The sequence below is a fragment of the Phoca vitulina genome, unplaced genomic scaffold, assembly GCF_004348235.1.
Source record: "Phoca vitulina isolate PV1807 unplaced genomic scaffold, GSC_HSeal_1.0 scaffold47, whole genome shotgun sequence".
In the NCBI taxonomy this organism is placed as follows: Eukaryota; Metazoa; Chordata; class Mammalia; order Carnivora; family Phocidae; genus Phoca; species Phoca vitulina.
Genome location: NW_022589750.1, coordinates 2,456,258 through 2,481,306, shown reverse-complemented (window position 1 = coordinate 2,481,306; position 25,049 = coordinate 2,456,258). Strand labels below are relative to the sequence as shown.

At 52.9% G+C, this 25,049-nt stretch overlaps 2 protein-coding genes across 2 annotated transcripts; one reads left to right on the top strand and one right to left on the bottom strand.

The window, feature by feature from the left end:
• Window positions 1-326: 326 nt before the first annotated feature.
• TP53 (tumor protein p53) lies at window positions 327-12,421 on the top strand. Its single transcript, XM_032431962.1, has 11 exons — window positions 327-498; window positions 9,012-9,113; window positions 9,255-9,276; window positions 9,357-9,593; window positions 9,930-10,116; window positions 10,209-10,321; window positions 10,543-10,652; window positions 10,925-11,061; window positions 11,158-11,231; window positions 11,585-11,691; window positions 12,291-12,421. The coding sequence occupies exons 2-11, from the start codon at window positions 9,040-9,042 to the stop codon at window positions 12,370-12,372; spliced, it is 1,143 nt and encodes a 380-aa protein (XP_032287853.1). The 5' UTR covers window positions 327-498; window positions 9,012-9,039; the 3' UTR covers window positions 12,373-12,421.
• A 5,546-nt stretch (window positions 12,422-17,967) lies between these two features.
• Window positions 17,968-24,252, bottom strand: ATP1B2 (ATPase Na+/K+ transporting subunit beta 2). Its single transcript, XM_032432055.1, has 7 exons — window positions 23,529-24,252; window positions 21,601-21,729; window positions 21,133-21,237; window positions 20,834-21,039; window positions 20,540-20,596; window positions 19,665-19,763; window positions 17,968-19,553 (listed from the first exon to the last, which is right to left on the bottom strand). The coding sequence occupies exons 1-7, from the start codon at window positions 23,638-23,640 to the stop codon at window positions 19,389-19,391; spliced, it is 873 nt and encodes a 290-aa protein (XP_032287946.1). The 5' UTR covers window positions 23,641-24,252; the 3' UTR covers window positions 17,968-19,388.
• Window positions 24,253-25,049: the final 797 nt, after the last annotated feature.

Below are 25,049 nucleotides of genomic sequence, written 5' to 3'. Positions count from 1 at the left end.
CGTTTTAGCTGCTGAGAAGAAACTCTCCAGCTATCTGGGAGAGGAATGACAAGTGCAAAGGACCCTGTTCCTTCCACCTTCATGTTTGACACATGGCAGGAGTCTTCTAAAATGGTTTCCACCAACTCTGCCCCCGCAGCTCTGGCTTGTCGAACTTCCCCCACCCCAACGTCAAGGAGCAACAGCACCAACACGGCGAGAGTCCCGACTGCCTCCCTGTCCTCCCCGCGGACTCCACTCCCACCTCCTCCGCCCCGGCGAACTGCTTGCCCTTACTTGTCATGGCGACCGTCCAGCTTTGTGCCAGGAGCCTCGCGGGGGTTGCTGGGATTGGGATTTTCCCCTCCCATGTGCTCCGACTGGCGCTAAAAGTTTTGAGCCTCTCAAAAGTCCAGAGCCACGATCCTGGGCGCAGGTGGCCGCTGGGCTCCGGGGTCACCTGGCGTCCGGCCTCGGAGCGTGCTTCCCAGGACGGTGACACGCTCCCCTGAGGTTCGGGTAAGCTCCTGACTGAGCCAGATGAGTCCTCTCTGAGTCACCGGCTCTCGGCTCCGTGTATTTTCAGCTTGGGAGAATTGAGGGGTCTGGGGGTGGGGCACTGGGGACTTAGCGATTTGCGGGAACGGACGTTTGGCTGGCGGCACCAACCTAGGAATGCAAAGTTGAGAGGCCTGGGTGTATAGGTGATGGGGATGTTAGGACCAGCCGGACTCGGGGCTGAACAGGAGAGTGGGACCTGCAGCAGGCCTAAGGGGTGCTTTCCCGCCCCACCCCACCCATCCCAGTGCTGGGTGTGGGGAACCCTGAAATAAGACGCACAAAGCGTCAGGGTCTGAGATTTTCGAATCTCGGAATTTTGGGGACCCGTGGCCCCAGATTTTCGAGCCCACCGCATCCTGGTGGAACCTCGGCTCCATTCCGAAATGACTATTCGGGGGGTTGATCCAGGAAGCCCAAGCTGCTAAGGTCCCATAACTTCCGGACCTTTGTCCTTCCTGGACGGCTCTTTCCAACCGGTCCCCGGCTCCGCTAGATGGAGAAAATCCAGTTAGACTGTCAGTCGTGGAAGTGGGAAGCGCTCCACGGGAGGTCGGCCCGCGAGGCCGGGGAGGACTGTCCAGGTCCGAGAGGCCCGCGAGCCCTGTTATTGTTTGGCTGTACGTTTACATTTCTGCCACTTTGCCGCAGTGTTTCCGGTTTCTTTTTTCCGGAGCAGCTCACTGTCCACCCGGTTGGAGGGAAGAAGAGAGAAAATGTCATTTAGCCCGGCTCCGCTTAAGTGCAGGAGGAGGGGCTAGCCCCCTCCCCTGCTTTTTTTTCCCCCTTCCCGGACCACTTAGCTGTCACTCTGGGGTGGGAGGGAGGGTCTGTTTTGATGCAAACCTCAATCCCTCCCCCTCTTTGAATGGTGTGCTCCACCCCGTCGGCTGCAACCCGGGCGGACGCTACCATTGCGAGGGACGGGGTTTTAAAAAGCGTGCCGACGGCAGGCCCTGGGTATTTTCGAGAACGGGTTCATTTGAGAATTAAACGATGACAGAGTGCGATGGTGCGCCGTTTGTTTATGGCCGGGACCCGGTTTCTTGGGCATCCGGCTCCTGGCTCAGCCATTCCGATTTCGGACGCAGAGCGAACGTCGTGGGGGCGGAAGGGGCGGGGGCTGGAGGGGGCGGGGCGAGCCGAGGAGAGCCGGGCCGAGCCGAGCGGAGCCGAGGGGAGCCGAAGGGGCGGGGGGCGGGCCTCCCGCCCGTCCGTCACTGGCGGCGCGGCGCTTCCAGCCTGCGCTCGCTCACCTGCGCACCTGCTCCGTACCGGCCTCCGCGCGCGGGGCGTGTGTGCAGCTTGTTCCGAAATCGAGGTAGCATTGACACCCACTGCAATTAGACGAGTTTTGGCAACTAACCCCCAGCCTGTCAAAATGCACATTTTCATCGCCCTAGAGAAGGTTCTCGTGCCTCTACCCAATCAGTCTCTGACCCTCGTCTTTATTTTGAGTTCTGTCACCAGTTTTGCCTGTTGGAGAACGTCGTGTAAATGGACCCACACAGGATATGCTCCTTTGTGTAGGTTTCTGGTGGGCAGCATAATGCCTGTGACATGCATCCGTGTTACTAAATGTATCAGTGTTTTGCTCCTTTGTATTTAGCACATCTCATCGGATGAATAAACCGTGGATTGTTTATCCATTCTCCTTTCGGTGACCATTTGAGTGGTTTCCCGTTTGGGGTTATTTCGAATAAAGCTGCTATTAACATTCTTGTACAATTCTCTTTGTGGTCATATGTTTTCATGTTTTTATTATTATTATTATTTGGATAACTGCTTGGGCATGGAATTGCTAGGTAAGAGAGCAGATCTAAACTTGATTTTTTAAATTCTCATATTTCAGAGTGGTTGTCCCAGTGTTACATTCCCACCAGCAAGAGCCATCCTTCCTCACATTTGGTTTGTCAGTCTTTCTAATGTGGTACATCATTGTGGTTTTAATTTGCAATCCTCTTAGCTAGGATCAGTTTTCATGTGCTTATTGGCCATTCCTGTGTCATAATGGAAGCGGCTTTTCAAATCTTTCCCCCATTTTTTTGAAGTTGGTTTATTTGCTTTTTTAAATTGTGTTCAGCTGCATGCAGTTCTTTATATATTCTGGATAGGCTTCTTTTGTCACTATTTGTGTTTTCTCCTGACCTGTTACTTGCCTCTCTGTCACTGTCTAAGAAGGAGCAGCAGAAGATTCATCTTCTGTCTTTCAAATGTTTTCTGTGACCTGTTTAGAAAATCTTTGCTGACCCTAAGGTCATGAAGAATCTCTAGGATATTTTCTTCAAGAACCTTTACAGTTTTAGGTTTTATACTTAAGTCTACGAGCCATAATTAATTAATTTTAAAATAATTTTTATGATGTGAGGTAGGAGTTCTGTTTTTTTGGGGGGGGGGGTTAGACTCCTATATAGATATCCTGTTCCTCTAGCTCCACTTGTTGAAACAGCCCTCCTTTCCCCCACTAAATTGCTTTTAATTGGAGTGCTTGGTCCATTTAACTTAATGCAGTTATTGTAAGGTTTGGGTTTAAGTCTACCATGTTAATGCTATTTTCTATTCTATTTCTTCTTTGTTCTTCTCTTCAAGCATTTGAGGAAGAAACAGTACCAATCTTATGCAAACTTTCAGAATATAGAAGAGGTAACATTTCCCAACTAATTTCATGATATCCTGAGAATCCTGATACCAAAACCAGACAAGGGCATTACAAGAAAAGAACATTTAGACCAATATTCTTGCTAATATATATATATATATGTAAATATGTATTAATATATATACATATACATATGTATATGCAAATATGTATGTGCAAAAATCTTAGCAAATCAAATCTGATAATCTATAAAAGTGGTAAATACATCCTGACCGAGTAGAGTTTATCTCTAGACTGCAATGATGTTTTAACATTTAAAAAATCAGTGTAATTTGCCACATTAACAGATTGAAGGATAAAAATCCTATGATCATTTCAACAGATGCATAAAAAGCAGTTGACATTATGCAGCACCTATTCATGATTTTAAAAAGAAAAGAAAAGCCAAGCTCCCAGCAAACTAGGAAAAGGAAAGCTTTCTCAGTCTGATAAAGGGCACCCCCAATCAAGTTACCATCAATACATAGTCATGACAGACTGAATGCTTGTTTTCTAAGATCAGGAACTAGAAAAGGATTTGATTCTCACCCCTTCAACATTACACTGAAGGCGTTAACCAGGCTAATAGAAGATCCATTGAAAAACAGCACCTGGGGGCGCCTGGGTGGCTCAGTTGGTTAAGCGACTGCCTTCGGCTCAGGTCGTGATCCTGGAGTCCCAGGATCGAGTCCCGCATCGGGCTCCCTGCTCAGCAGGGAGTCTGCTTCTCCCTCTGACCCTCCCCCCCTCTCATGTGCTCTCTCTCTCTCAAATAAATAAATAAAATCTTAAAAAAAAAAAAAGAAAAACAGCACCTGGCTGGCTCAGTTGGTAGAGCATGCAACTCTTGATCTCAGGGTTGGAAGTTTGAGCCCCATGTTGGATGTAGAGATTACTTAAAAAATAAAATCTTTTAAAAAGAAAAATTATCATGACTGATAAGTGATGATAGCAAGGTCACAGGTTTCAAAGGCAATATATATAAATTGTATTTTTATATAATAGCAACCATTGAATCTGAAGTCGGAAAATGAATTGTAAAAACAGTGCCACTTACAAAGCATCCAAAAACATAGCATACATACCTGGGGATAAATTGAACAAAAGATGGACAAGGTTCTATATTAAAAACTGCAAACTATTGCTGAGAGAATTGAAGGAAGATTTAAATAACAGAGTACCATATTCATGGATGGAACACTCAATAGTGTTGAGATGTCAGTACTCTTCAAAATGATTTAGTTTGATCCCAATCAAAATCCTAGCAGGTCTGTTTGTAGAAACTGACAAGCCGATTCCAAAATGAAAATGTAGTACAAAGTTGGAGGTCTTAAACTAGCTGACTTTCAAGATTACTATAAAGCTACTGTAGGACAACAACCGTGAACAGAATAGAGCCCAGGAAAAGACACGTGAGTGTAGTCAAATGGTTTTCTACAAAGGCCCCAGAATGAAGCCCTGCTAAAACAACTGGAAGTGGAAAATGGACTTTGACCCCTGACCCTTAACCCCTACCTCACACCATACAAAGTTTGAGATGGATAGTAGACCTAAGCATAAAATGTATAACTTTCAAAAGGAAACACGGCAAAGTGTCTTAGGCTTGGTAGGGCTAGGTTAGAAGGTTGTATCAAAATGTGTCAAATTTGTTTTCTAATTGGTAAACTTAAGATTGTGCATTTCAACTTATGTAGATTTTACCTCAAAAACATTTGTGGGCTTCTGGGGAGCGGCTGGGGGTTTAGGGGAGACAATAAAGGCAGAATGTTGATTATTCTTGAAGCTGGAAGATGGATACACGGGAGTACATCTTTCTTTTTTAGGTTTTTTTATTTTAGAAAAACACAGATGAGAATAATACAACACTCGTATTCCCACCAAAGAATTATAACACTTAACATTTGTCTTATTTGTGTCCCTATTTTAATATACAAGTGATGTATGAATACCATCTTTTTAAATTTTCCTTCATTAATCAAGCCAGAACCCTGTGATGGTACCCCCAGTCCCATGAGCATACATATCTCCCTCTCTCTGAGACCATCACTATCATAGTTTGTAAGTGTTTATTCTTGCCTGTCTTTCATACTTCCACGTATATATGTTTATAAGCAATAAATACAGTTGACCCTTGAACAGCACAGGTTTGAACTCCATGAGACCACTTATCATGGATTTTTTGGATAAATAGAGTATAGTATTGTGAATGCCTTTTTCTTCCTCGTGATTATCTTAATAGCATTATCTCTAGCTTGCTTTTTTTAAGATTTTATTTATTTATTTGAGAGGGAGAGCGAGCATGAGCAGGGGGAGAAGCAGGCTCCCCGCTGAGCAGGGAGCCCCACGTGGGGGTTCAATCTCAAGACCCTGGGATCATGACCTGAGCTGAAGACAGATGCTCAACCGACTTAGCCACGCAGGCACCCCTCTCTCTAGCTTATTTTAAGAATGTAGTATATATATCTAAAACTAATGATGTAATGTATGGGGATTAACATAGCAATAAAAAAATTAAAAAAAAAAAAAGAATATAGTATATAAGAGGTGCCTGGGTGGCTCAGTCGGTGAAGCATCTGCCTTCCGTTCAGGTAGTGATCTTTGGGTCCTGGGATCAAGCCCCGTGTTGGACTCTCTGCTCAGTGGGGAGTCTGCTTCTCCCTCTCTCTCTCTCCCTCTGTGCTCTCTCCCTCTGTGTGCTCTCTCTCTCAAATAAATAAATAAAATCTTTAAAAAGAAAGAATATAGTATATATAGTATATACACAAAATATGCGTTAATTGTTGATGTTATTGGTAAGGCTTCTGCTCAGCAGTAGGCTATTAGTAGTTAAATTTTGGGGCAGTCAGGAGCTACACATGGATTTTCAACAGCACAGGGGGCCCCGCCCCCAACCCCCACATCGTTCAAGGGTCAACTCTAGTCATTTTGTATTTGTAATTCACATAAACTACCTACATTACTGTGTTTGGCTTTTTTTTCCCCCTGCAAATTGTATTTTGTAATCAACCTGTTTCTGAGCTATATCTAGTTACATATATACAGATAAACTCATTTCCTTAAACTGTTGTAGTAAATGTCTCTCTCTTGTCGGTATTTCATGTAGCCATTCCCTACTGGTGGATAGTAACGTTTCTCGTCACCTGTCATCGAGAACAACGCTGACGTGAACATATTTGTGCAAAACTCCTGCTGCCCCATACAACACTCTTCTAAGGGGGTTTTACCTAGAAGTGGTTTTGCAAAGCAGTAAGTTGCCTGACCCTGCCTTATTATTTTCCAGAATCATCTTGGTTGTTGTTTTTTTCCAACCAAATAGCTTTCAGCCAAGAAAATTTTTTACAGCAGACTCTGGATGAAGGCAGAGGAGCATAATTATTTAGAGCTTGGGTGTGGGCTTTGGACAGCCCAGGTTCAAATCCCTCGCCCTGCCCCTCGGGAGGTTTCTGAATCTGGATAAGTGAGATAATTCTTTCAACCTCCATTCCCTCAGCTGGTGATACCTACGGGTAAGGGCTTCTTGAGAGGATTAATGAGATAAGCCTCTGGGAGCAGTGGGCCCCTGTGGGGATGGATAAACATCAGCCCTTGTTGGGATGGTGGTTGGCTGGGCCCCTCAATGGAGTCCCAGCTGAGTTTGTGGCCTTCCCACCAGGGATATCTATGTAAACGTCCTGCCTCCCTAGCCATTTGGAAGGTCTGGTTCAGCTTCTGAAAATTTAGTTTAATGGCCCTTGGTGCTCATCCCTGGGAAGGACCGGCTCTGAGAAGGTCTCCTAGTGATTGTACCTGCAATACAGAACTAATAAAATGGGATAATCCTATAAACAAACACATTTGTCAAGCTTTTATTATGTGCCAGGCACTTTTCTCAGCTCTCTACCTTACCCATAATAAGTAGGGTACTACTTTAGAGCAGAGGACACTGAGGCACAGAGAGGTTAAGTATCTTCCCCAAATTACACAGCTATTACGTGGTGAGACTGGGATGCAGGCCTAGCCTGCCGCTCATGGCTCCCAGTCCTGGGTAGTTTTCACTAAGCACATAAAGATGAGGAAAACTCAATGCCTGTATGTGAGGAAGCCAAAAGGCTAGCCCTTGAGGTAGGTAAAGTTGGTAAGGTAAGGTAAGGTAAAGGCGGGTAAAGTTGCACAGCAAATGTAAGTAACATTTAGGGCTTTCGACTTCTGAAGCTCCCTTCCATAAACATCTCACAGTTCTTTTGATCATAGAAGGAGCGGGGTCCTGGTCTTTTCCCGCCAAGCAAAGATTTGGGATCCCTTCCCCAGCCGCCCGCTCCTGCCTTCCTCCCTCCACAGGCATTGTCCATCCTCCCCCCCTCCCCGCCACCCCAGCATTGGCGGCTGTGATAAGGAGCCCTTTGCCAGCCTCTTCTTTGGAGGACTTTTGTCAGCCAAAATCTACACTTCCAGCCTTAACAAGAGAGCTCTGAAGAGAGAATAGTCGGTGACGAAGTAAGCATCCTCCTGCTAGATGTCTGAATGGTCATTTTTTTTTTTTTTTAGATTTTTTATTTATTTATTTGATAGAGAGAGGCACGGCTAGAGAGGGAACACAAGCAGGGGGAGTGGGAGATGGAGAAGCAGGCTTCCCGCCGAGCAGGGAGCCCGATGCGGGGCTCGATCCCAGGACCCTGGGATCATGACCTGAGCCGAAGGCAGATGCTTAACGACTGAGCCACCCAGGCGCCCCTGAATGGTCATTTTTAATAAAAGCTCATTTGTTCGCCTATGTGTGCTGTGGGCGGGTTTGGAGACTCAGTTTCCTCATCTGTCGCGGGGCGGGGGGGGGCTCGGGGGTGGCCAGAGTGGTTCTTGGGACAAATGAATTAACCCACATGAACGGATTTCACAAACTCTGAGCACATAAGAAATCAGGCCTGGGAGCAGGTGAATGTTGGTGGGAGGAGCTTCGGGGGGTGGGGGTGGGGGTGATGGGCTTGTCATGCTCTACAAGACAAAGAAGTAATGAAGGGGACGTCCACAGGGGGCGTGGTTTTTTCTCAAAACTCACAGCAAACTTGGTGTCAGGGAAGATGCCACGAGACGGTGGCCGCATAGCCTAGGACGGCACCCCGGCCGGGACCGGGACTGCCCCTGTGAACTGCTCGCTCCTTGGACAGCTCACAACCTGCTCACGGCCTGGGCACAACCATTCACTTACGCCCCGCAGTCTTTGCCTGGGCGGTCTGGGCAAACATCCTTGAGGAGCTGTGACATTCAAGACAAGGTCCCAGAAGATGCCTCCCCTGCAGCCGTGGCTGGACCAGGGTTCCCAGTAGAGGGAACCACCAGCCGGCTAAACCAGGCTGTGTCTGGCAGCAGAAAAGGGCAGCCCGTGGCTGGAGCGTGCTAGAAGATGAAGTCAGAGAGGCAGGCGGGGGAGTCCGGAGGACCCTGTGCGCCAGGGCTGGGAGTGGGATTCCAGTTCTTCAGGAAGCTTCGTGATGAAGGGGGTCAGGTGGGGAATGTGGGGGTCCCTGGAGGTATCTTCCCCCAGGGGGAGGGTGTAGGCTGACATGCTTCATCCTTATTACCAGGACAGAAATAGGGTACCCTTCCAGGAAGGCTTGTGGACTCAGTGGTGGGAAGGCTGAAATTCCCTCTCTGGTTATCTTTGTACCTTGAGGCCGGGTGGGGCGGGCTGGGCTGGGTCGTCAAGGGGCTAGGCAGGAGCAACCCTGCGCCTGGGGAGGCCAGGGGCGGCGGCATCTCAGGCCCTGGTACGGTGTTGGTGGAGAGGTCCCTCCTGCCACAGGGTTGGGGGGCCCGGGGTTGGGTGTGTCTCATACTGGACCCCCCACTTTGCTCTCCACAGCGGCTACACTCCCTTCCCAGGAGCTGCGATGCAGGACCCACAGTCGGAGCTCACCATCGACCCCCCTCTGAGCCAGGAGACATTTTCCGAATTGTGGAACCTGTAAGTGGAGGGCAGGGCAGGCTGCCCACCAGCCTCCCAGCATCACTGCCCCATCCTGCCCGTCCACCCCAATCCCCAGCCCCCTGGTAGAAGCCCGTGGGAAGCAAACACCAGCACTGACTTTCTGCTCTTGTCTTCCAGGCTTCCTGAAAACAATGTTCTGGTAAGGATTGGGTGGGGGGGGGGCCTGCGGGGCGGGGGGCTGGGGACCTGGCCCTCCGACTCTTGTCTCTCCACCTGCAGTCTTCCGAGCTGTCCCCGGCAGTGGACGAACTGCTGCTCTCAGAAGGCGTCGCATGGCTGGATACAGGGTCCGATGACACTTCCAGGATGGCCGCAGCTCCTGCCCCCGCGGGTCCCGGACCAGCCACCTCCTGGCCCCTGTCATCCTTCGTCCCTTCCCCGAAGACCTACCCTGGCACCTATGGGTTCCGTTTGGGGTTCCTGCATTCCGGGACAGCCAAGTCTGTTACTTGCACGGTCAGTGGCCCTCACGCGCTGGTTTCCACGGGACTGTTCCGCACCTGGCCACACTTTGGGCCTCTCCAGTCTGCACTTCTCCTTAGTCTTTGACCTTGGGCTTTCACCCTTCCCGTCATACCGGGCCCTGGAACTCTTCTTCCTTTTCCTTCACTCATTCAGTCCTTGGCTTTTCAAAGTAAGCTTCTGGGACGCAGACCCCAACCCCGCCATGTCTAGCCACCGTCCCCACACGGCCCGTGGCTTCCGGCTGGTGCCCCGGCTGTCTGTCCATTTGCGCCCCCGCCCCCCCACACTCATCCCCTGACCTGTCCGCCCCTCCTCCTCTCCTTACAGTACTCCCCGTCCCTCAACAAGCTGTTTTGCCAGCTGGCAAAGACCTGCCCGGTGCAGCTGTGGGTCAGCTCCCCGCCCCCACCCGACACCTGCGTCCGTGCCATGGCCATCTATAAGAAGTCCGAGTTCGTGACAGAGGTGGTGCGGCGCTGCCCCCACCACGAGCGCTGTCCCGACAACAGTGATGGTGAGCGGCGGGGGCGGGGCGGGGGCGGGGCGGGCCGGTGCCCGGAGGCCCCAAACCCCTGATTTCCCGATTTCCTCCCCGGCTGCTCGCAGGGCTGGCCCCGCCTCAGCATCTCATCCGGGTGGAAGGAAACTTGCGAGCCAAGTACCTGGACGACAGAAACACTTTCCGACACAGCGTGGTGGTGCCCTACGAGCCGCCCGAGGTCTGGTTTGGCGTCTGAGGTCTCTGGGAGGAGAGGGCTGGAGGGGTCCATCACGTGGGAGATGGGGGGGCTTTCTCCTTATTCAGCCTCCGCACGGCCCCGTGAGGTGTGCAGAGCCAGGCGGGTCATCCCCATTCCGCGGTTGGGGAAACTGAGGCCTAGGGAGACTGCAGGCCGCCGGGGGCGGGGTGGCCTGACCTTGGGCCTGTCTTCTGGCTCAGGTCGGCTCTGATTGTACCACCGTCCACTACAACTACATGTGTAACAGCTCTTGCATGGGGGGCATGAACCGGAGGCCCATCCTCACCATCATCACCCTGGAAGACTCCAGGTAGGGCCCTGCACGCCGCCCTGCCCCCGGCCCCTCCCTCCCTTGCTGACACCCATCTTTCCCACTCATGCCTGCCCCACACCTGGACTCTCCTCTGCTGTTCCCCACCCTCAGCCTCCCCCAGTTTCCTTCCTCCGGCTTTGGAACCTCTCTGACCTGCGGCTTCTCAGTAGTCCTCGGCTCAGGCTCCGCAGAGGATGAGGGTGGTTGGGAGTTAGGGGGGTGGTTCACCTCCCTCACCGCCTCCCGCTTTGGTCTTCTTGCCGGGGTAGTGGTAACGTGCTGGGGCGGAGCAGCTTTGAGGTACGTGTCTGTGCCTGTCCTGGGCGAGACCGGCGCACAGAGGAGGAGAATTTCCGCAAGAAGGGGGAGCCTTGCCCCGAGCCGCCCCCCGGGAGCACTAAGCGAGGTAAGCAGGCAGGACAAGAGGTGGTAGGGGAGGCTCAGAGGGTGCGGTTCTGCTCAAAATGTACTCTTCTCTTGTCTTTCCTCCCCTCTTTCCCAGCACTGACTCCCAGCACCAGCTCCTCTCCTCCCCAAAAGAAGAAGCCACTGGATGGGGAATATTTCACCCTTCAGGTACCAAGCCTGGGAGGGACAGAGAGGCAGGCTCTTGCCCCCACTCAGTGGGCCCGGATGAGGGGAAAAAAACTATGAAGGGAGCAAACGGGAGGCTAGGCCCTGTTCCTGTATCCGTCCTTTCCTCTGGTCCTGTCCCCGATTCTGGAAGTGAATATTCCTGGGTTGAATATTGTTTTCAAGCCCAGCGCTGAGAACGCTGTCTTTTTCCTGACTGCCCTGCTTGCAGTTAGGGCACTTGCCATCAGGGCGCGGCCGGCCCTCGATGCAGACTGCCACACCACACCACGGGGGTTCCACGGTACTGGGGCTTCGCCTTCATGCTTCTTTCTCCCCCTCCTCCCCTGCCACAGATCCGTGGACGTGAGCGCTTCAACATGTTCAGGGAGTTGAATGAGGCCTTGGAGCTGAAGGATGCCCTGAGTGGAAAGGAGCCAGGGGGAAGCAGGGCTCACTCCAGGTGAGTGACCGGGGGCCTCTCCCAGCCCCACACGCCTGCCTTCCTACCTTGGAAAGACACGGGATTCCATTCTAATCCTACCTTCAAGGTCAAAGGGAGCTGACGCCCTCACAGTGGGACCCCCCCCAGCCCAAACATGCTTCCGTCTCCCCCTAGGCGTATCCCACAACCCCATTCCTGCCTTGGGAGGTCCCCAAGCCCCTCCAGGGATGAGCAGGGGTGTTTCTTTGTCATTTCCAACAACCTCTGGCGCAGAGCTGGGGGTTCAAATCGGGGCCTGATAACCATGTGGGAGTATTGGACACGGCGGGGTTGGGACAGACCCCCAGCCCTGCCGAGTACGAGCATCCCTGGGGCCTTGCCACTCCCCTTCTGGGGCTCAGTTTCCTTGCTTGTCCGACGGGGTGGGGGGAAGATGAAGAGAATACGCGGAAGTGACCCGGGTCTCAGCAAACATACCTGCAGTTGGCGATGACCGTTTTAACTGAAATTCCCTTGTTCCCGCCTCAGGCCCTCCCAAGCGGAGGTCTAGGACAAGGAGCCCCCAGCCTCGCACTCGCTGATGTCATCTCTTCCCCTCCCCCTTGTCTCCCCAACAGCCACCTGAAGGCTAAGAAGGGGCAGTCTACCTCCCGCCATAAAAAACTGATGTTGAAGAGAGAGGGGCCCGACTCGGACTGACGTCCCCTGCTTCCTGTGCCCCCTCCCCCGCCCCCCACTGACCCCCTCCCCCTTGCCCCTCTTTCCCTGGCATTTTTGGGACTTGGGAGCTTGAGCACACCTGCTCGGTGTGTGGACTGCTTAGTACAGGTGTGCTCCAGAGACGCTCTGGATTCTTCCATTCGCCTTGCCCTAAGGCTCTGTAAAGAAGTTGGCCTACAAGGTCGGTTGGTCGGGGGGGACGTAGGACGTTCCAGCCTGGTTTTTAAAGATTTTTACTGTGAGGAACCATGGGAGAGGTAGGAAAATGTTCCTGAACGTCAGGAGCGTTTTAGAGCTAATCACACGCTGGGCTGTGAGCCCAGTTCTCTACTGTCTTAGCCAGTGGTTGAAATTTCCTAATTTCATAGGCCATTTTTATGAAATGCTGATAACCATACCTACCTCACGGAGTTTGTTGTGAGGGTGAATGAAATTATGTATGTCTGACCCCCCAAAACAGCCCTTTTACCCCATGATGTCTGCGACGTGGTGCCTCCGAGGCTGGCGGTCCCCTGTCCGTGCTAGTGGGCAGGGCGACAGCTCATATGAGGGGGCAGCTGGTGAGGGGTCCCCTTCCTGCTGGCCCAGCCAAATCCTGTCCGACCTCTTGGGGAGCCCCGGCGCCCAGGAGGAAATCTCACTCCCATCTCACAGCCTGGAGGATTCCATCCCTGGTGTAGGATCTGTATCTGCCGAGGTTTTTTTACTTCCCCCAATCTCTCAGGATCGATTTCTTTTGCACTCTGCACCCACACCCCCTCCTCCTCTTCCCTTTTTATATCCCGTTTTTATATCGGTCTCTTATTTTACAATAAACTTTGCTACCACCTGTGCGTCCGTGGGGTGGGCGACTGGGCAGGCTGCGCGGGGCCCGCGTGCCGCAGCGGGGAAGAAGGCGGTGACCCTGGGAGGCAGCCACCTGAGTCTCCCGGGAGTGTGGGCTGGGGGGCCCAAGGCCGGGGCTCCCAGAGGAGAACAAAAGCTGGAGACTGGGTCAGTCTGCGGGCTGCATGACAACAAGGGAGGGGGGGCGCTCCATTCATAACTCGGGAACCAACTGTCCCTCCTCCCCTCCTGCCAGGCCTGGCACGAGGTTCTCTCCTGCCCCTGCTTCTAGGATTGGGCTGCTACCCCCTCCGTCAGCCTCTCACCAAGGATTATGGGATTTAAATGTCTGATTTAGCAAGGCTGGGCCTCTGGGGTGGCCATCTGCTCCGCAAGAAAGGGGCAGGATACCTGGGTCCCCGAGGGGAAAGGTGGTGGGTGCCGTTGGATGAAGAGAGGGAGCAGGGGAGGCCTGCCGGCCTGGGTCCCAGGAAAGTGGGGGCGGCTAAGGTGAGGAGGGCTGGGGTGTAGGGCTGGGGCCTTCCCGGCATCCCCTCATCCTGGGCCTCATGCCAGGCAATTCAATGAATTGAAGCTTTAAACTCTGCCAGGAAAACCTTTCAAAGGGCTTCTTGGGGTAGGGAGGAGAGCTGAGGTTGGGGAGCTCAGCACCCCCGCCCGTCCTATTCCTTGGTGCGGCTGGCTCCCAGGGAGGGGGGCTGGGGGCGAGCTCTCCCCATCACCCGCTGCTGGCTGAGCCAGTGCTTGGAGGGATGGCCAGACAGTAGGGACATGGCTTGGCCCACCTCCTCCCTGGAGGCAGAGGGACGGGTGCTAAGGTCCAGAGAAGCTTCTGGGGCCACTGTCTTCTCAGCCTTATCAACCAGTCTTCAAGTGCCTATGGGAGTTCGTTGGCTTGCTCCAAGGATCCCAGATGGCTGTGCAGCCACCAGCCTCCGTGGCCTCAAAACCACCTTCTTTCTCTTTCTCGCCAGGGAATGCCAAACACTCCCCAGGAGACCTGGAACCATCTCCCTCAGAGACGGTTCTCCTTCATCTCTCCCCACCCACCGGGGCCTTGGCAAACCAGACCTCTCGAAACTCATTCCCTCTCTTCGCTCTGCTACATGGCTCACCTTGAAGCTCCCTTCTGACCAGCGTCCGGCACCCCTGACTCCCATTTCCCTAGACTGTCCCTGGCTGTTTTGGATTCTGCTCTGCTCCTTCAGAAAGCAGATCCAACTGGCTCTGCCGAAACCTTTGTGAGCTGATAGATCACGGGGCCAGAAATGAGGCTGGGTTTGCAAACTTATAATGGGTCCCTAACTCTCTGGTCCCACCTGCTTGCTTCCTTCCCTTGTGTTCATTCAGTCATCCGTGGGCATCTGCTGGTGCTTTACTCTGCCTGGCTCTGTTCCAGGCCATAGGGTCCTGTAGCAGACACGGCCTCTGCCCTCAGGCTCAAAGCCTGAGCCCTGTACCACTGAGATCTGGACTCCTGAACAACTTACCTCCCTGATTTCAGGAACACGGGGTTCCCAAAGCTGTGAGACCCAGCAAAAGTTGTACTCTGAGGAAAATGTATAGCCATAAATGCTTTCATTATTCTTAAAAAAGAGAGAGAGAAAGAGAAACAAAAGGAAGCTAAAAAAGATAGAAATTGTTGAAAGAGAAAGCGAACTTGGTTGAAAGGGTAAATCCAAAAGCAGGAGTTTAGGGGGAAAAAAAAAGATAAATTTAAAAAAGGAAAGAAGGGTACCTGGGTGGCTCAGTCAGTTAAGCGTCTGCCTTCAGCTCAGGTCATGATCTCAGGGTCCTGAGATCAAGTCCCGCACAGGGCTCCTTGCTCAGTGGGGAGTCTGCTTCTCTCTCTCCCTCCCCCCCTCTTGCTCTCTCAAATAAATAAAATCTTTTTTAAATTTTTAAAAAATAAAATAAAAATTAAAAAATAATAATTTAAAAAGAAAAACTCAAGAGCTTGTTGAGGAAAACACAGCAAGGACCATCAATTGGTCCAATGCTACTTAAACTATTCTGTACCACAGGAAAAGAATGAAATCTCTAATTTATGTAAAGTTTTTGTGGTTTCGTTAATAGAAAAACCTGATAAAAACCGTAAAAACCCAGAAGCGAAATTAACTTACGTAGATGCAAAACTCTCAAAATAGTACCAGAATGCATTGATGAATCAAAAGAAGATTAACACTGTAAGTAAAGGTTTATTCCAGGAGCACAAAGTTTGTTTAAGAGAGAATCTATCAACATAATTCATGACATTAACAAATTAAGGAGGAAAAATACGATCATATCAAGAGATGCTGAAAGGAATTTGATTAAATTTCAGCATCCGTTCCTTTAAAAAAAAAAATCTTAATTAAAAATAGTAGTGGAATACCAGGAGGTATTATTCTAATGGTTAAATACTAAGATAATTTCAGTTAAAATAAAGAACCATACAGGGATGCCTACTGACAGTGTTACAACACGTTCAAGAGGATCAAAAAGAAAAGAAACCAACATTGGTGAAATATCTCTTTGCCTTCTTGATCGTATGTCTATGTACCTTAAAAACTCAAGAGACCAGGATAGAGAATCGTTGGAATTAAAAGTAAATGGACAGTAGATAGAGAAATATATCTTTTCAAAAATTAGTACTGAGAGGGGCGCCTGGCTGGCTGTCGGTAGAGCATGCAACTTTTGATCTCGCGGGGTCGTGAGTTCAAGCCCCATGTTGGGTGTAGAGATTAGATTCTTAAAAAAGTAAATAGATAATTTTTTAAAGCGGGGAGGGATACCTGGCTGGCTCTGTCCAAAGGGCATGCGACTCTTGATCTCGGGGTCATGAATTTGAACCCCACGTTGGGGGTAGATTACTAAAATTAAAAAAAAAAAAAGCAATGGAGGGAAACCTACTCTCCTTGCTAGATATCAAAAAACACTGTAAAACTATTGGAATAAAATCAACATGGCTTGGTGTGTGGAGTCATAGACAAGCCAGGGGCAGTAAGTACCAAATCTGAAAGCAAATCTTGGCACACAGGAACTTTTATTATATGGCCAAAGTTGGCATTTCACCTCAATGGGAATAAATTACAGATTTTTAAAAAATATTTCTTTTATTAAGTAAACTACGCCCAACCTGCGGCTCAAGCTCACCACCCCGAGATCAAGAGCCGCATGCTCTACCAACTGAGCCAGCCAGGAGCCCTTGATTTTTGAAAAGTAAAGCGAAACTGACAAAACTAGAAAAATAAAATAAAGTTGGACTCACATTTACACCACACACAAAAAGAAACAAAAATCAGAGGGATTAAAGTGAATGTAGACGTTTAAATGAAATGAAAATACTGCCCACCCCCCAAAAAATCTAGAAAATATGAGTATACTCTAGTGACTGGAAACCCAGGAACTGCAAAAGAGCTAAGCATGTTGGACTATCTGAAGAGGGACACTTTTTAAGGGCGAAGCAAACAATCGCTTGGGGCGGGGGGGATTTTTGCAATGCAAAAAACAGTTTATATCTACAGCTGTCAAGGAGCTTGAACAAATCAATAAGAACAACCCAACAGGAAAAATATGACACAGCTATCTAAAAAAAAAAAAAAAAAAAAAAACATATTAGAGCTCTACCAGGTGAAATAGTGGCACAAGAAATTTATTGAGTGAAGAAAGTGAAATGCACAAAAGTATATAATATGATGCAATTTCGGCACAACGGTGACTAAACCCAGTGGTCCTAGTGTGTACGACGCATTCATGATAAAATTGTGTGGATCTGGGACGCCTGGGTGGCTCAATCGGTTAAGCGTCTGCCTTCGGCTCAGGTCATGATCCCAGGGTCCTGGGATCGAGTCCCACATCGGGCTCCCTGCTCAGCGGGGAGTCTGCTTCTCCCTCTGCCTGCTGCCCCCCGCTTGTGCTCTCTCTCTGATAAATAAATAAATAAAATCTTAAAAAAAAAAAATTGTGTGGATCTGTGCCTATATACTAAAGGCATTTTTCGTGGCAAATACTAAGACTAACTCGTTGTTAACCCACCAACAAAAACAAACCCCAAGAAAAATAAAAATGGGCTCTAGACCCATCCCTGTATGTCACAATAAACATTGTTAAGCGGACCCCCCCATCCTTTTTTTCTATGCTTATGTGTATACTCTTACACAAAATTAGGATCATATCGTTCTGAGGTCTGTTTCTTCTGGTCAGCTTTTCTCACGTCCCTGGGCATTTGCTGACGCTATGCTCTCTTCCCCAAACACCCCATCCTTTAAGCCTCTAGGAAACCCGCCGTTGGAAGCCCCCGATAGAAAATAGATGTCCACTCTGAATTCTGTCCTCGCCGGCTTTCAGCTTTCTCCCATTCCTGGAAGCACGTTTGTGTAGGTCTACCTGGTAGGAGAGTGTTTCATGTGCTCCTCACCTCTCCCGTTAAACTGGGGAGCTCCTTGGGAGCGGGAACTCTGCCTCTCTCATAAGTGTGTCCTCACGGTGCCTGGAACGCACACAGTAGGCATCCTAAGTATTGTCGCTGTACAAAGGGGTGTAGGCTTCCTGCCTCTCTTGCACGGAGTGATCGCAAAGACCATACAGGTGAAGGAGTGATCTAGTTGCTTGGACACCGGACGGAGAGCTCGGAGCTGGGAAGGAGGCCGGACTGAGCAAGCCCCGAATCACCCACACCCACCACCCCCCACTCCCTTTCCCAGAGTCCTTCCAAACGCTCGGCAAGGAACCACCCGCACGCAGGGCTCCATGTATGATATATATTTATATATATAATTGCTCTCATTTTATTGTACTTTATCCTCTTTTTACAGTAGATCTGACACAGGCATTAAATAACTGCAGAGAGAGACCACAGGGGCGAGGGCAATGCAGGAGAACATGGGGACCCGAAGGGGAGAGACTCAGAGCAGCGAGAGGGAAGGAGGGAAGGGTCCGTCTGAGGGTGGGGTGTGGGGGCTGCAGTGTCAGAAAAGAGATGGACCGTTAGAGAGGGCAGAAATGAAGGGCACTATCGCTCAAGAATACCAGAGGCCCCTCGTGGAGCATTCTATGGACACTATGGGGTCGTTTAAAAACGCCAAGGGGTCTGAAGGAGACGGGGGGCCGAGACATTCAGAGCCTAGACTGAGGGGCTGTTCGCAACCTTCAGGCTGACATGCGGAGAGGGAAGGAGTTAGTGATTAGTTGATAACATGCTAAGAGAAACCAGAGGGAGGACGGTGGGGGTAGCTCTGGGCCCGGGGGGAAGGAGGTGAAATAATCCCAGAGCCAGCTGACGTTTCCAAGGTGGCCACTGGGGACCCAGCCAAAATGGCTGCCCCTCCCCCAGGGCTCCGGGGAAGAGTGGAACTTGAAGGATATTCTGGGAAAACAAACAGGGAGAAGTGAGCCATCGGCAAAAACAAAGTGGACATTCAGCCTAGGTCAACCCCATCCCTCTGAGGAGTGCCTATTGACAGGAAGAGAATTTTCAAGAACCAACGGGCACTCCCCTTCCAGACCCTCGTTCCCAGCGCATGCCGCCACCAGAGGGTGAGAAGACTGATGTGCCAGAGAACAGGGAAAAGGCCACAGAGCCACCTCGTCCTCGATTACAAACAGTTGTCTTTCAGAGGAGGGAATGGGGATGGGAGGGGGTGGGGACAGGCCGGAGGAGGAGCCGGATGCGTCCAAAGCCACCAAGACAGGGACCGTGTAGATGGGGCAGAAAGTGCGGGAGAGACAGAGAAAGGGGTGAACCGAGATGTGTGTGTGTGTGTGTGTGTGTGTGAGGAGGCGGATGAGTGTGAAGGCGGGTGTGAAGGTGAGCGGGCAGGCATTTTCTATAGCTCTCTGGGGACGGAGGGGTGGAGACACCCCACTCCCAGCTAAACCAGAACCAGAACAGCTAATTCCCCTGGGGCCGTCCCGGGATCCTGTCTCCCTGCCTGTGACCGAGCTAGAATCAGCTAGAATCGGGAGAGGAAGCGGGGGAAACTGAGGGCTGGGAATCACAAATGGCAGTCAGGCTGGGTTCACAAGTAAAGAAAAAGGGCGTGAGGCTCCAACAAGTCATAGCTCTGTTATAAAAAATACCTTTGGGGTGGGTGAGGGAGGGATCAGGCAGGGTCAGGGACATTCCAGAAGCATCCATAGGAAAGAGGCGGGGGCAGGAGGAAGGGGCCTCAGGTTTTGTTGATGCGGAGTTTGAAGGCCACGCGGCCGGCAAACTTGTCTCGCTCGTCGTCCGTGGCGATGTTGGCCGCGTTGATCCGGCATTCTACGTTCACCTCCACGTTGGGGGTCACGTTCAGGAACTTCACGGCCACCAGGGGCTGCGTGTAGTTCACCTGGGCCAGAGGAGGAGAGCAAAGGTCCAGGCCCATGGCAACTCAACCTCCTCCCCAAGGACCCCGCTCCCCTTGGGGAGCCGCCAGCCCGGGCCCCCCAGCGGGACTTACGTGGAACTTTTTGCCATAGTAAGGGAAGTACATGAGGTCAATGTTGCCATTGGCAGGGAACATGACAAAGCTGCCGAGATTCTCAGCATCTTCATCTCTCTGTGGGGGCGCAGAAGGGTGGGGGAGAGCATGCTGGGGCGCCAGGAACCCGAGAGCTCTCCAGACGTCCCTCTGTTCTTCCTTCGCCCCCAAATAATTTCTGTCTCAGATCAGTTTCCCTTGGGCTGTGAGCCTGTATGTGTGTGTGTTTGCCTGTCTCCTCCGTCAGACTGGGAAGTCCTGAAGGGCGCTAATGATACTGAAAGCCGTCCGCTACACTCCCACACCGAGTTCTTACCCCTGTCTCAGGAATCGGTTTCTGGAGCAGAGCCGAGAGAGAGAACAGATAAATGAGTAAGGGCTCAGTAGGCAGGGGAGGGGGGAGCGGTGTGAGTGAAGAGGGACAGAAAGTTTCTAGAGAGGACAGAGGTGGGGTCCAGGGACACTGAGTGGCGGCAGGTGGTGCTAACTACCAGACACCTAGAAAGAACTGAGGAAGGAACAGGTGAGCTGCGAGAGGGAGAGCGGAAGTCATGGTTATCAGGGACTAGACGAGAAGGTGGAAGGGTTAGGGATAGAAGCCGGGAGCCAAGGCTTGGGTGGAGTCAGGGAGGCGGGTGTCTATCCACACAAGAGCGGGCTCCTGCATCCTAGAGAGAAGCAAGAGGGGTGGGAGCCCCTTGGGAGTTCGAGTCACAGTGGCACCCACTCTTACCCCCTTGTCCCTATAGTGAAGGGGCCTCTGAGAGCAAAGAAGATAAGGAGAGATCAGTGCATTAGGTGGAAACCACGAAGGGCACGCAGGTGGGCAGGTGGGCAAGGCCCGATAAACTCACCTTCCCCACACAGGTAACATTCATGCTCTGATTGGCTCCGGCGTAGAAGTTGATGACCTGGAGGGAGGAGAGAGGGAGGAGCGAGAGAAAAAAGATGGTAAAGACACAGGTACCCAGCCTTCCCTCCACACACCCCAGCCTCCGACGGCCCCATCTCTCCTGTTCTCCCAGCCACTTAAACACCCAAAAATCTCTCCAGCATCCAGCAGCCCCAGTGAAAGAGAGCGTCTGCCAGCAGAGGGTGGGCCCAGCCCCTCCTCCTTGGTCCTCCCCGGTGACCACGGTCACACGTACCCGGTTCATCTTGATGAAGACACAGGGCTGCCCGGTGCTGTAACCGTAGTGGGTCGGGTCCCCGATGCCAGAGCAATTGCCCAGCTGGGTTCGGTTGAACTGGCAGGCACGCTTCGGGTAGTTGAGAACTCCATTATCCGGCTGTTCATAGTAGCGTCCAGGGCGGCACACGTCATTCTTCTGGGCTTGGATGGAATCGTTGTAAGCTAAGGAGGTGGGAGAGACAGGGTCATGGGCCCGCTGTTCTGCCTCCTGGGTCCCCCAATCCCCTGCCTGAGCTCCCGCACAACCACACTCACGCTCCAAGAACTTGTTGAGCTTCTGAACGTGCTGGTCCCAGCTCTCAGCATCACTGACGTTGACAATGACATCAAGATTCTCCGTCTTGGGGCGAATCATCAAGCCTATGGCCGACAAAGCCGACATATATATATATATATATATATATACGATGAGGGACCACACACACAGTGAAGAAGATGGACATAGGGAGCAGCAGGGTGATGGATGGATGGGGTGAAGATGTGAGATCGTCTTCACAGGAGGACGATCTCCTGGGGACAGAGAGCACCTCCCCAGGTCACAAAGCTCTCCGCCGCAGGAAACAAGAAGAAAGGCGGACTTCAAGCACTCCCTTGTACATGGCAATCGGGCCACCAGAACCAAGCCTCTGTGAACTGTGAGTTCTTGGGCTTGTAAGTTCTTTTTTTGGAGGCTTGGGGGGCACAGGGCCAGTTAATGGCGGGTGGGGAGCGTGCATCACTCACCCGGTGTGGCCAGTCGGTCCTGGTACTTGGGGGTATGGTCAGAGACAGTCTGCAGCATGACCCACATGGTAAGGGTGAACATAGCCGTGAGGAAGCCATAGAAGACGAGGTAGAAAAGGAGGATAAAGGCTAGGGAGGAGGAAATGAGGTCAGCAGGTTCCAAGGCTCCCGGGATGACCTCGCCTATCCCCACACACCCATCTCCCACTCGGAGGTTCAGCACGGGGACGGGTCACAGAGTCTTGGGGACATCTTAGAGCCTTCCCTTGGGAGCAAAAGGAGACAAGCTGGAAACAGGCAGTTGTGTCTGGCTTCCAGCCATGGCTCCCAGCCCCCTCCGGTCCTAGGGCACCGTGAAGCCCAGCCTTGCGGAGGCCACAAGAGACCTAAATTCTCGTTGCTGGGACAACCCCAAGTATAGGCCACAGTCATTTTGCATCAAATTATGTTCCCAACTTCTCGACCATTCACGGCCCTGAAAAGGCACCACATCTGTGATTGCTGCATTGGTCCTCGTGCTTCAAGCTGTCCATCCAGAAAAAGGACTTTTTACACCAGCTCTGGCCGCCATTCACAACTAAACTCTCACCCCATCTCTCAGACTACGGACCCTCACGTTCAAACAGCAAACCCTTCTCTCCCCCGGCACCCTACACAAGTCAGACCTTGCACGCGAATCCTGTCTACCTAGGACATCTCTCAGAGCTGTCCAGAGCCTTCAACAGTCACCCCACCCCCAATTCACACACAGCTCCCAAGGCAGAGGCGGAGAGTAAAGGTGGACTATCCCAGAGCCTTCCAGGCAGAGAACAGGTGCTTGCTGGATGGACACGGTGTCTGCTGTTGCCACCACCCAGGACCCCCAGTCCTTCCATCTCAGAAGACACATTCCCCATGAAGCTTCTCTAGATTTCCCCAAGCAGTCAGGGACCCCTCCAATCCCAGGGGCTGGGCCTCCAGTCCCCCCCCCCAAGGCAAGGACTGCACTGGACCCACCTCCAGGGCCCCGGGTGGGGGGTGCTGATGGGAATAGCGTGCAATCAGCGTGGATGAATTGCAAATTGTGTCACACAGGGTCCCCCATGCTTCGACTTCCCCGCTTCACAATCCCTTTTGGAAGATCGCCACCCCTCACCTGCACTCAAGCCCATTACCAGACCTCCCCCCCGACTAGAGATAACTCCCTCCACACACCTCGAGTCCTGCTATGGGTTGGGGAGGTCCCAAGGCACCCCAACCCCACAGACACGCTCTGCCGGATGATGTACGCGTCTCCCCACCTCTAGCATCTACTCCTCCCTCCGCCTGAGACATCTGAGCCGAACATCCAACCTCCAAAATCTCCCAGGGCCACCCCTCCCCACCCGCCCCCCACCCACAAAGCAGCCACAGAAAGCTCCAAACGCTCAGCAGTGGGATACTGACAACTTCCGCTGTGAAGAACCCCCCCACACACACCCCCACCCTTCCAAGACCCGCCCCCTCATGAATGTTCCCAGGGTCCAGGGGATGGGCACGAGCTAAAAATAGACGGGCTTGGCTAGCTAGTGAGAGCCAGAGGGAGGGAAGGGGCGCTCTTCTGGGGAAGGCGGGGGGGGGGGGGGGGGCCATGCGGAGCAGACCTGCCCCGAGAGGGAGCGCGAGCGCCACGGCGCGGACACGCGCGCACGGCCCGCGACCCCCCGCGCGAGGGGGCTCCGCGGGGGGCGGGAAGGCGGCGGTGACCTACTTTCTCCGCCTCCGCAGCGGCCGGCCGGGGAGATTAGACCGGCGATTCGGTCCCCTCCCAGGCCAGAGCCCGGCAGGGGGGCCGGACGCCGGGGACCCGGGAAGGGAGCTGGGGCCGAGCCGGCGGGACCCGCTGCCCCCCCGCCCGGCGTCGCCCGGCGGACCCCCGCCCCGCCCCTCGCGCGGCCCGCCCTGCGTACCCCAACTGGTGCCGGTGCGGCCCATGAACTGGTGCGTCCTCGGGTTCCACACGAACTCCTTCCACTCCTCAACCACCTGCCCGCAGCTCTTCTTCTCCTTCTGGATGACCATCTTGGCGGCGGGGGGCGAGTCCCGCGCGGGGCTGGGGGCTGCGGAGAAGCTGGGGTGCGGCGCGCAGAAGCCCCCCCCGCACGCTCCGGAACGCGCGGGGAGCAAAGGCAGAGGGGGCGAGGGAGACCCTCCTCAGCTAGGCAGCTGCTGCAAATTCCGGGGCGCACGGCCACGCGCTGCGGGGTGCTGGCAGCGCGGCGTAGGATGCACGGATCCTAGGCCCCCCAGCTACGATGAAAAGGGGGACTGTCAGAGCAGGGGAGGTTAGAAAGGGGAAGGGGTGCGGTGCAGCCTCACCCCCCCCCAAACCTTCTAGAAACAAAATGAAAAGGGATGCAAAAATAGACGGCTGCAAAACCGGAGCTAAACGCAGAAAAAATAGGGGTGCAAGGAGGCCGGGGAGGGGTGGGGGAGGGGGCTGCCCCGAAATCCGAGATGCAAAGGGGCTGTGGAGAGGGGCCGGGTGACCGCTCAAGGCTCTTCCGCCAAGCGGAGACCGCCACACGAGTGGTGGCTCGGCCGCGGGGGTGGGGCAGGGACGCGCAATTGGGGGACAGCCAGGGATGGGGGTCCCCCAGGCGGAGGCTCCGCTCCTCAGCAGTGCGGGGCCGGCGGTCGCGGCGCGCAGTCTTTATACTCGGCGGCCGTGGGGGTGTCCGCCCCCTTCCCACCCCCAGAAGCCCCGCCTCCTCGCCGCTGGCCCGGGCGACCTCATACATATGCAAATATGGAGAAAGGGATTGGGTCCGCCCCCCTGCCGCCTCTTCAGCACCCGGAGGTCTCTCCCCTCCCCCCACCCCAGGTACTGGACGGGATCAGGTGAATGGAGGGGATGGAGGGCGTGTCGGGGCGGAGTAGAGGGAAAGATAACCCCGGAGTGACACGGAGCTGGGGAGGGAAGCCGTTCTGTGCTGAGAAGGGGCCCCAGGCCGGCCGTTGGAGACTAAGATCCGGAGACGGACAGGGCCAAATGTGAGAGGAATAGAGAAAGCGCCAAAGACCAGGACAAACAGTAGGGACGAGTGCTAGAACAGGCCACACAGAGATGGCTAGAAGTCACCACAGGACGGAAATCCCCTTTGGGGAGCAGCTACCACCCACCCAGCACCCCCATACCTCCTTCACAAGTTCCACGGCCCCTGGTCCTCTCCAAGCCTAGAAGCTTCCCCATGTCCCCACCCACTCTCTGGGCGAAGCCCTTCCCGACACCACATTCCCATTCCCGGGCCCTAGCATTGCCCTGAGACCCCGGCCCCGGACCCAGGTGTGCTCAGGTGTTGTGTCTCCCCACCCCCCTCCCCATATCTGAACTCCCCCTTCCCCGTTTGCCCATTTGGATCGACAAACATTTACTGAGTACCTACAAGAGACCTTATGCAACTCTAGCCCTGGAGAGGCAAAGTCACGGT

Excerpts from the sequence above, each read along its gene's own strand:
- TP53 (XM_032431962.1), top strand. The coding sequence starts at position 9,040 with ATGCAGGACCCACAGTCGGAGCTCACCATCGACCCCCCTCTGAGCCAG. Across the intron at positions 10,117-10,208 it reads CTGTCCCGACAACAGTGATG|GGCTGGCCCCGCCTCAGCAT; the intron begins GTGAGCGGCGGG and ends GGCTGCTCGCAG. Across the intron at positions 10,653-10,924 it reads ATCACCCTGGAAGACTCCAG|TGGTAACGTGCTGGGGCGGA; the intron begins GTAGGGCCCTGC and ends TTGCCGGGGTAG.
- ATP1B2 (XM_032432055.1), bottom strand. The coding sequence starts at position 23,640 with ATGGTCATCCAGAAGGAGAAGAAGAGCTGCGGGCAGGTGGTTGAGGAG. Across the intron at positions 21,040-21,132 it reads GCTCAACAAGTTCTTGGAGC|CTTACAACGATTCCATCCAA; the intron begins GTGAGTGTGGTT and ends CCACCTCCTTAG. Across the intron at positions 19,554-19,664 it reads ACTATGGCAAAAAGTTCCAC|GTGAACTACACGCAGCCCCT; the intron begins GTAAGTCCCGCT and ends CCTCTGGCCCAG.